General features: G+C 45.7%; 1 protein-coding gene and 1 non-coding gene across 3 annotated transcripts; both read right to left on the reverse strand.

The window, feature by feature from the left end:
* Nucleotides 1-1274: 1274 nt before the first annotated feature.
* Nucleotides 1275-9067, reverse strand: EIF5 (eukaryotic translation initiation factor 5). Of its 2 annotated transcripts, XM_086748041.1 has the most exons (12): nt 9053-9067; nt 8690-8882; nt 6293-6572; nt 5946-6027; nt 5534-5706; nt 5077-5188; nt 4339-4478; nt 3668-3826; nt 3307-3468; nt 2861-3025; nt 2459-2593; nt 1275-1674 (listed from the first exon to the last, which is right to left on the reverse strand). In XM_086748041.1, exons 3-12 carry the CDS (start codon nt 6362-6364, stop codon nt 1582-1584), a joined length of 1293 nt encoding a protein of 430 aa, XP_086604167.1. In that variant the 5' UTR covers nt 6365-6572; nt 8690-8882; nt 9053-9067; the 3' UTR covers nt 1275-1581. The 2 variants fall into 2 exon arrangements, with proteins under 2 accessions (XP_086604167.1, XP_086604166.1); XM_086748040.1 differs by lacking the exon at nt 9053-9067 and having other exon boundaries at nt 8690-8972.
* Nucleotides 4693-4816, reverse strand: LOC147600488 (small nucleolar RNA SNORA28). The gene has a single exon (XR_015258851.1). It is a non-coding gene; the product is annotated as a small nucleolar RNA SNORA28 (small nucleolar RNA).
* Nucleotides 9068-10416: the final 1349 nt, after the last annotated feature.

Consider the following 10416-nt stretch of genomic DNA (forward strand, 5'->3'; position numbering starts at 1 on the left):
ATCCTTAACTGCTACCTACCTAAACTAAAGCCACCCGTAGTTTCCTACAGCAGTAGCAGGCAAAAGCCATCAGCCCTGTGTTCAGCTGGAACTTTTCCTCAGGATCTCAGCCTCCCAGCCTGGCAGCCATGCCTGCGATGCTGTGCTCACAACTGTTACATGAGGGAAGCGTATGTCTGCAGCCTGAGGAAGCATCTTCTGCACAGGATGCAGAAAAACACTCCAAATGCTTCATGTCACATCTGCTAGTACCGAGTGACAATTTGATGCCAGGGCCACTGCAATGCAGCGGTAAGTTCACAGACCTGCATCCCTCTGGTTTGGAAATGAAAACCTGCAGCTCAAGTCACCACCATTGTAACCAACAAACACAATCTTCACCTAATTAAAAGCTCTGCTAAAACAATTTGATTAGGAAAAGCAGCTCACTGGGTACTGGAGCCTCGATCTCTCAAAACTTGTAATATTGAACCTTACAACAATTGAAACAGTATTGTCACTCTTCCCAGACTTGGTTTTCCAGAACAAAAGACTTGAAGGGCAACAAAAAGCCTCCCCAAAACCCTGCACTGACCCATACTCCTAGGCCAAAACCTGTCACACCAGTCTCCCCAATTTAGAGGGACTAGGTTTCTCTTTGTACTCAGTTTCTAAAGGAATCGCATACCTCAGCACTGGCATTGAAGATTTAAGAAACTCACTTCCAGAGCCAGGCAGGCCAGCTTCGGGGTCTCCTGCGCTCAGGACAACAGATTGCACCCTCTTCCCCAACCTTCCTTCCCGCCCCATCAGACTGGAGCATACGGTGACACTGCACAGCAGAGCCTCTGGCCACAGCCAGCTGTTCAGCAGCAGTGCATGCTGCCTAGAGAGGTACTGGCTCCCTCTGCTTCAGTCAAAGTGCCAAAACCTGTATTTCATGGAGCTGTTGAAAACCTCAGGAAAATAAATAAAAAAAAACCACCACCCCAGCAACTTGGGTAGTAAATGTCTGTGGAAGTTTGGATTCTGATCCTTGCAGGTTTTTTTTAAACAATCACCTTCTGCTTTAAGAAGCTGCCTTCTCTACCCTGTAGATTACTCAACACCTGCTTCTTGCTCAGGTTTCAAGTCTCCACAGTTGCAACAGCTTCCAAGCCAAGACATTGCTTCCCGCCCCCGCGCCGCCCCCCCCAATTGAAAGATTTTTGTCATTTTGTATTGAACTTTGCACATTTCACCAAGTTGTGCAAATACTTACTTGGAAAAGAAATAAGGAAGTTCAGAGTCACAAATGAAGGCTGACCAAAACCAAATCCTTTATTTCCACAACTGTATAAATGTGCTCCAAGTATGTGTCCAACACAAGTTAGAAAAACAAAACAGAGCATGCCAGTTGCAAACTAGATCAGTTCACCGACGTGCTGACTCCTTGGTATTAGGCTTAGTTACACAAGACCAGTCACAGTAAAAAGATACATTTTAGAGTACAAAGAGTAGCAGGATGTTAAGCCATTTCAGTTTGTGCACATACAAGTCACACTTCTGGCAGAAAATGCAGAGAAGTTTGCATTATTACGCTGGAAGCTATGTTGCATCACTTTAAATGGCATCAATATCAATATCGTCATCTTTATTGTTTGCAGGCTTCACAGTTTCAACTTTAGGTACACTGGCAGTTGTAGAGTACACCACCTGTGGAGAGAAGACACTTGCTTTTACTACAGCACCTACTGCCATTGTTAATCACTAGATTAACTTCAACATCGGGAGTTGCAACGCCTGCCCGCTCAACAGCCCTCCTTCTCCTATTGCCAGGAACTGCTCAGCACACAGCTCCATGTTTTGCAATGCATTGCACGGCAACTTCCACTACGAGGAGTAATACTGTATAGGAAATCTGAACCCAGGCACGCTGGAACAACTACACCCTAACATCTGTCTTTAGAAGGCAGGTGTGCACATGTGTCTGTAGGAAGCAGGATCTCATACCCAGGAACAAGGATAGGTACTACTGGGAGGAAACAACCAACCAACCATAATGCAGAAAAAAAATTCCCAGCCACAGCCAGCTGGTGTAGCTAACAGATTTTACCTAGGCCTAAACCAGGAGGAAGACAGCCACTTGTTCTTCCGTCAGCTTTTCTAACAAACACACGAGGCTTTATGCACAATTCCTCTTGTCAGTCTTCCACTGTATGAACTACTACTGTGCAAGAGACTGTACAGTTCCACAATGATACTCTGGCTATTAAGATGCACCCATACTGTTACAAAAATGATCCTGGATAGGGAAGAGACTGTGTGCAGCAGAAATGCTCTGACAAAGCATTAGAAAGGTGGTGTTCCTTCAGTTCCCAACACACACAGCAGTACATGAAGTAAGCTATTTTATAGCACACCAGAACGAAGTACTAGACTTAAGCGTGCAGGAACAATGCAACCTTGGAGTTGTCTACAGTAAGAGAGCCCTTCCTACCTCTATGTTTTCATCTTCATCCTCTTCTTCATTACCGGAAGATTCTTCTTCAGCTTCCTTTAGCCATTTAATAAACGGTTCTGCTTTGACACGAATTTCTTTGGCAAGCTCCTTTGAAACATATTTCTTCGAGGCCTGAAACAGAAGTACACAGTTTGCTTGAACACTGAAGGAGTTTACATCAGACCATACCCAAATACAGCCAAGAGCCCAACTTCAAAAAGTCTAACCTCATCCCACTGCCTTGAACACCCAATTTTTAAAGGGGGGTTTCTTCCAGACAGAAACTTATCTCACATTAGTTGTTTATGCTCAAGAAGCTACACAAGAATGGAGAAACCAGATGTCATCTGCTACATTCAGGTACTTAACTGGTATAGTACATGAAATACTGTCCCTTACCTTTTCTGCCCAGCCAAGGATGACTTCTTCTTCCAGAAGATCTGCATCATACATTTCCTTCAAAATATGTGGTATTTTGGAAATAAGCTGAGACTGATGCATGGCTACCACGCACTCAAAGCCATGGAGAAGGTACCTCTGAGCTTTCTTGTTGTTGTGGCAGAACTAAAATTGTGATAAAACAAAAGCAATTAGCTTTTTTCCTCCCTTTCCAGAAAGGGCTGCTGCTTTTGCTCTCAACGAGACAGCATGTTTACAGCAGCTCATACTATTCCCACCCAGCAGCTCTTCCCAGCTGAGGGGTTTAAAAGCCAAAAAGCTACAAAAAGCCTTCTTCCCCACAGTCTCAAGCAATCCAGAACTCAGTCAAGTAGTTGCTACAAAAAGCCTACCCAACAATTGTTACAATGAATGCAGAGAAAAAAAGACAAAAAAAGACTGCTTACACGAAGGAAGTGACGCCTGTATTTCCGTATTTGTTCACGAATCTTTTCATCAAAAAGGACTTCAGTGAGAACTAGAGGGCCCATAGCCTTTACATCCAGTCTCTCTGCTTCTGCTACAATGTCTTTGTCAGAAGTATCAATGACACCTTCTTCCTTCTTTTTCTGCGAAGACAGGAACAGATAGAAACATTTTAAAGCTACTGAGGTCCGTGCCAATGCTCTATTGCACCACTTCCTCCCCACCACTGGTGGAACCAGCACTTCGGTAGAAGCTTAAGCAGCTTGCTCTTAAGTCCCCTTACCAGCATTTTATTCAACTACAGCAGAGTGGCTACCAAGCAGAGAACCAGAAAATACTCACCTTCACAAAATCAAATAGTATGTTGACTCTCTCCTCCACTGTTCTTTCCAGGTCTTCACTAAGCGTGAGGTTCTTTGCATGGTCACTGATTTCATCCATTCTACGCCTCTGGGCTTCTTCTGTTGTGTCTTCACCCCAGTCATCGTCATCATCCTCCTCCTAAAAAAACAAAACCAAACCAACAGGTTCATACAGCATTACAAGCAGCTTAGCAATACGCGAGTGTTGTTTCTAGATACAGATTTGAAAGGATTTTTATAAACAAGCACTTTTGATTTTTCCCTGAAAAAAGGGTTACACTATGATTTGTAAGTCAAAGATCATGAATAACAGGAAGATTAAGGAAGCAAGACTTTCTAGCCATCTGTAGAGCTATTTGAAGTGTAGTTTCACCACTCTATCTAGTACACTCATGAGATACTCCTTTCTGGAGACCCGGATGGTAAAGGGTATGCAGCTTTCACTTAGCAAGGAGCATGCATACTGTTACTGAAGAGTTGATGAAGCTGCTATAGATGAGACACAGGGATACCTCTACTTCAGCAGTGCAATTCTGGATACAGTAACATCTTCTGATGCAATACTGACTTGCACAGAACACCAGTGATTTAGAAGTTTTAGATCAGCAGGACACCACACCCCCTAATCTCCTCACTTCCCCATCTACTTACCACAACCTGTGGAGGAGTAATCTCCTCTGGTGGTGGGGGTGGAAGTGTTTCATTGCTGGACACAGAACCATTCTCTTTGTCCTTGCCTTTTCTGTTCTTCTTCTCCTTTTCCTTCTTTCCTGTACCAGTGTCACCACTTTCTGCAAGTGAATTTTAATATTTTATTATATGAACTAGAGAAAGCTCAGGTCCCTGCACTACTGCACCTCTGCCAAATCCCCAAGTGGGTTTGGATGCTTTTATTAGCAGCAAGTTATGTATAGCACCCATCCCCAGACACATTCAGGGCAGATGCACGTCTGCTGGGGAAACTCCTGGTTCCACTTAAAGTCTTGTTTCTCACTGAGTCATTAGGTTGTCCAAGTCTATATAACAGGTGACCTCACAAAGCAGAGACCCCTGGAATAGGTTAGACTTTTCTATTCTAGCAAGCTCAAATTGCAGCAGGCAACTACATGCTTACTACAGAGTGTTGCTTGCACAGAACAAGTACACTACAGTTAGCATTTACTATGCGGCTTTTACTTCCTACTCTTCTACTTCATGCTGACTTAAAGGCAAAACTGCAATGAGCTCCTGCTGACTAGCTCTCCTCCTGCTAAGTTTTGTCCTCTAAGAGTATGCTGGAACCTTTTTACACTTTAAACTAGATGCGAGCTATTTGTTTTCCTACTTCATTAACAGCATTCACACTGAGGAAGTTCCCTTTACCTCCACTAAATAAGGAAAGACACTTACCAGGTGGGTTTTTGAGAATGAACGTGCAGAGTTTATGGTTTGTGTCAAGCATGCCTCGATAGCCACAGGCTTTGCAAGAGTTACCTATAGTTTGTTTCTTAGGATTGACATGCTAAAAAAAAAAAAAAAAAAAACGAACATCCAGTTAACGTACCACTTAGAAAACAACCATGAAACAACCATGCATTAAAGCCTAAACCTTATGTTTACATTATCATCTCCACAGGATTAAGCCAGGAGTTTAAATACTTTATATCATACCCAACAGAGCAAGTTTAGAAGCAGGAATTCAGCTCAGAAGTTTTAAGCTGTTTTAAGTCTAAAACCTTCCCAAAGAGGGCAAGGGCATTTCCTCTTCATAGATATTCAAGTCAGTTATTAACTTTGCACCACTTCCATAAACATCTAATTAAGTGTTTCCATGGTGTTGCCATTAGCACAGATGGAGAGCACTCACCAGATCAGTTTCAGGATTCTCACACTCAGGACAGAGAACAAATTTTTTAATGAATCCATCCAACATGTCTTGCAGCTTATTCGCCTCATGAGATCCATTGACAATGTAACGGTCATTCTTAACATCAAACTGGGTCTGTGCTCCCAGCTCACAACCAAAAAATTTGGTAGGATCTGCAAAAAAAGTATAATAACCACCGCTGCCCTCATATCTTCACTGGGAATTGTAACAGCAAGTAAATGAAACAATGAACAGAAAGAAGCAATGCTGTATCCTGATACAATCACACTTCCTTTTTTAGTGTGATTCTGACCATCTTGAAAGAATGGTATTAATGCTTTGTCAGGTACTTAACACCACCACTTAAAAGAGAAAAACATAAAATAATGCTGTGTCACTCCAGATTACTTACACGTTGGAGGCCGATTAAGCGCCTTTGCAACGTCAACCATGTTGACTATAACTGTCTTTATTCCATTTCCTTTGCCCTCCACCTAAACGAAAAAGCAAAAAGGGTTTTAAGATTAAGGTACTGCGTGAAACCCAGTCTGTATTCCCCATTTCACTACATCAAGTTCTGAAGTGTGTCATCTTAGAGAGCTAATGTGCACCTAGTCTGGACAGAAAGCAGCAGACAACCTCCTTGCCCTATGACTGGCTACACATTGCTATCATTACCCCACACCTCTACTTCTCTTCCATCAACAGACCAAGTGGCATGAAACTCCACCTGCTTACCACTAATGGTTAGTAACTTACCTTGGCAATCAGACGGGGCATTTTGTAGCGATAGAACTGATCTGAAACACTGCGGTTGACGTTGACAGACATTTTGCCTTATTAGTAGCTTTATCAATAAGATGAAGAGATCTTTGATTGCAGTTTTTTGGTATCTTCTGTCTGGAGAAGACGGGATGACATAAACGACTGCAAGAGTTCTCGGTCTCTGACATGAAAAAATTTTCGCCACTGAGGCTGTAAGGTTCTTGCTTGTATGCTATGTTTCCCCAATACAGGTACCAGTGGCTGCGCAACAGCTCTGAAAGTGTTAATAAACAGAAAAGAAATTCAGTTTATCTTAACGTGCACCAATCAGATTTTGCTAAAGAGCTATAAAAGGGACTATATTTAGGATGAAAAAAAGAGACGGGGAGGGGGAAAACCCATTCTTTATGCCACAGCTTTCTTCAACTTGTGGAACTGAAAACAAGGGCCCTGAATTGTACTGCTAAGTAACTTTTCTCAACTACACCACAGAGCTTTCCACTCTCCTGTTTCTCACTACTGAAAAAGCATTCAACAGCTTAAGACTATTTTCTATACAATTAACTCCTGATGTGATTAAATGCTGTGATCAATAAGGAAGCGGAAGGAACACTGCTTGCTTCATTATGGAGACCAATGGCTGTTGCACTGAGAGGGTCATGTGATACATTTCAAGCTGCAGCAGCAAGCTGGAAGCAAGAGAAAGATCTGGAAAACAGTTTCTAATTCCCCATCACAGCATGAATCTATCACATAAATCTGTCAAAACGTTGAGAAGTATCAGTAAGATGAAACAGCAATCTGTAGCCCAATGTAATTTTTACATGGCTTACCAGTTTTTTGGACTGGAGTGGAAAAGTGTTGAAAATTAGGTAATTCTCCCTCTCACTTATGGATTCTCATAGCAGCTTCTGTTGAGTTTTGACTTAACAATAAGCCTGATAAAGTCTGACATAAGTTGCTTCACTGTAGAGAGCCTAGCAATGCAGAGGTACAGAGCAGTGCAGCAGCTTTTCCAGTTGATTTTTTTTTCTTAGGGGAAGGAGGATGAATCCTATTATTAAAGTCACCTTAAGTAGTATTTACATATTTAAATTAACATGTGTCTCTATAATCAGATCTAAGAGTACTTAAGCCACAACTGGTTGACTACACAGGCAACCCTGACTACAGCATGGTTATTCTGACACGTCATCGTGTTGTTACCATTAATGACAGAAGCGTTGACACATTAAAATACTTATTATTATTTATGCATAAGTCTATATGCACGTGTATTGATTACATAGGTCTGAGTCCCTCCAGTCAGGTTTACGATTTTTTTTTTTTTTTTTTTTAACACAAGAGGCAAATAGATTTGTATGTGCCTCACATTCTACATTGTCCCTGATGCAGCTTTACCTTTCATCAGCAGAAAGTGCACTGTGGACTTCATTTGAAACATGAGGCTTCCTTCTCCAAGTTGTCTAAAAAGAGCCACCATGTCACCTGACCATGTGCTTGCAGAACCACTGAGGAAGCAGATATATCTCGGTGACTGAGCCTGAGCTCTCAGACAGAACTGCGGTTTTTCCCCTCCTTCCAGATTACAGCTTTTGTCTGCTGCAGACTAAAGCTCCCTCTCCTGGTCCCGAGGACACCTCATCCCAAGCACCTCCCCCCCCCCCATATGCTATGCACACAGGAAAAAAGCGGGAAGGCAGACAGACTCTCCGCTTCAAAGCGCTGTTTCCCCGCCCCGCTCAGCCCTGTGATGAGTCATAAATGCAGCAATTAAGCAATGAGTCAGCCCTGGAAGAAGTGTGTGTGGGGGGAGTCACCTCCAGCCACGCATGCGCTCTCCAGACGCGGAGGGGACACACAGGCGCTCCGCGCTAACCCCCCCCCTTGTCGTTCGTCCCCCCTCCCCCTGTCCCTAACCCTTGGAGGGCAACCACCCGCACCACCCCCTCCGTGGAGGGCTTGTAACTGCGCCACAGCTCCCCGCGCCCCCCTCCCCGCCCGCCCACCGCGCGGGGAGGCGCGGCCCCAGCCGCCGCCATCTTGTCTCCTCGCATGGCGCTGCTGGTGGGGCGTTAAAGAAAAGAAAAAAAAAAAAAAAAAGGGCGAAAAACAAGGAAAATCCCAGCAAACGAGAGCAACTGAAGCGTCGGGGCCTCTGGCTTTTGCAGCTTTTTTTTTTTATTTTGTTTCCCCCCTCGTTTCTTTTTCCCCTTCCCATCAAGGTCCCGGACACTTCGTTAAACAAAACCTCTCCTACCATTCACCGACAACCCGACGCGCCTGCCCCATCTAAAGCGCCCCCGCGTTTCCCTCACCTCTTCCCAGTGCTCAAACCCTACTCTAAATCCCGAGTGCCCTCATCTGTCCTAGCCCAGAACTAATGCTCACCGTTTTCGTCCAATAAAGACATAAACCCAACGCTGCTCGCCCCGGGCTGCGACGAAGCCGAGTATGCGAGGAGAACAGGGCCGTGGGGGCGCTTATATCCAGGCGGAGAGGGAGGCGGAGGCGGACGCCGCAGCCTCCGGGTCCCGGCGTCCTGGGGCGGGCAGTATCAGCAGGGACAGCAGCGCCGGACGATCTGCAGGCAAGACACAATCAGGGGCATCGTTAGTGGCGACACCTGTGAGGAGAGGGGGGAGAAGGAAGGGGGAGAAAAGGGAAGGGGGGAGGGAGAGGCGGCGGCCGGCGCGCAGCGCAGGCAGAAGGGGGCGGTTGACGGGACCCCGGCAATGGCCGCCCCGTACTCACCTCTAGAATGTTCTCGCTCTGACTGAACAACGCCAAAGCTGGGATCAATCAGCCAGCGGTGTGCCCCGCCCCCCAGCCCTCCCATTGGCTCACTGCTCGGCTTGGGATGAAGCTATTGGCTGGGGCTTCACCGCCCCCCTCAGTCACTGGCGGAGAACGCTATCAATCAAGGCACCACTGGCTTCACCTCCCTCCCCCTCCACCTCCCCCCGCTAATGCCCCAAAGGACATCGCGTTTACATCGACTGATTCTCGCGAGAGAGCTGGGGGCGGGGGGAGAGGGAAGTTAGTGGGGGCTGAGTCAGGGCGGTAGGGCTGGGGGGCTTCGAGCTTCTCCCCCCCCCCCGCCTTCTCCCCCCGACTTCCTCCTTGCTGCTGGGTTGTGCTGAGCGATCTCTCCGGCCCCCGCGACCTAGCAGGGCCCCTCGCGTTCGGGCAGGGCGCTGCGGGAAGGGCCCGAGCCCTGCTCCTCGCCCTCGCTTTGCACCCGCCGGCGGCGCGGAGCAGGCCCGGGGGAGGCCGGCGGAGCCCTCGGCCCTGCCGCGATCCCGCTCGCCGTGGCAGCCAGCCCACGGGCGGCCGCGAGTGGGGAGAGGCGTGCGGGGCCGCGCTTCTGAGGGAGGCAAAGCCCGCAGTGCTGCGGGAGTGAAAATTCGGGTCGGCTGCGACTCGTGATAGACCGGCAATGACCGAATGCTTGACATCACAGTAGCTATATTACAAATAATTCAAAGCAATTAAGTTACTGAATAAGTGTGTTTTTCCTGCAGAGCCTGCTTTCAGGGTGCAGGAAAAAGCCTATTATTTAACATCAGTGTCAAAGACTCAGCTTTGGGTAGCTCTGCGTGCTTGGGCTGCCTTACAAAGGATGACACAATTGCCATGGGCATATATTCTCTATTCTTAATTTAATGTTGCCAGCCCTCCTTAGCTGAATTGGGACCCTGGATGAAATAGATGTTTGGATTTATGCTTACTTAAAAAGCAGAAAACTTTTGTCCTTTCTTCCCTGCACTGTATTCTTTCACATCTTTCATCTTCACTTCTTCAGTATCAAAAGAATTACAATTTTTGACATTCTAGAATATGAACAATGTAAAAATGGCAATGAACTTTTTTTTTAAATCAACTGAGTGATGAACAAACTCTCTTACCCTTCTAAATACTCCCCAGCAGAACAATACTCCTTAGTTCCTGTCACTGTGTTTTACTGAATAATGTTGTAAAAATTCTTGATGGCTATGTGGGTGTATAGAGGAAAAGAGGGAAGGAAGATAGAACTAGTAGTGACATTAAATAACGTCATATACTCTAAATCTCTTCCTGCCTGAAGTTAGTTTTGAAATGTAGGTTTCCCGGCTGAC

Source organism: Chlamydotis macqueenii, chromosome 5 (genome assembly GCF_036417535.1).
Source record: "Chlamydotis macqueenii isolate bChlMac1 chromosome 5, bChlMac1.mat, whole genome shotgun sequence".
NCBI classification, from domain to species: Eukaryota; Metazoa; Chordata; class Aves; order Otidiformes; family Otididae; genus Chlamydotis; species Chlamydotis macqueenii.

Excerpts from the sequence above, each read along its gene's own strand:
- EIF5 (XM_086748041.1), bottom strand. The coding sequence starts at position 6,364 with ATGTCTGTCAACGTCAACCGCAGTGTTTCAGATCAGTTCTATCGCTAC. Across the intron at positions 6,028-6,292 it reads TGCCCCGTCTGATTGCCAAG|GTGGAGGGCAAAGGAAATGG; the intron begins GTAAGTTACTAA and ends TTTTTCGTTTAG. Across the intron at positions 2,594-2,860 it reads TCCTTGGCTGGGCAGAAAAG|GCCTCGAAGAAATATGTTTC; the intron begins GTAAGGGACAGT and ends CTTCTGTTTCAG.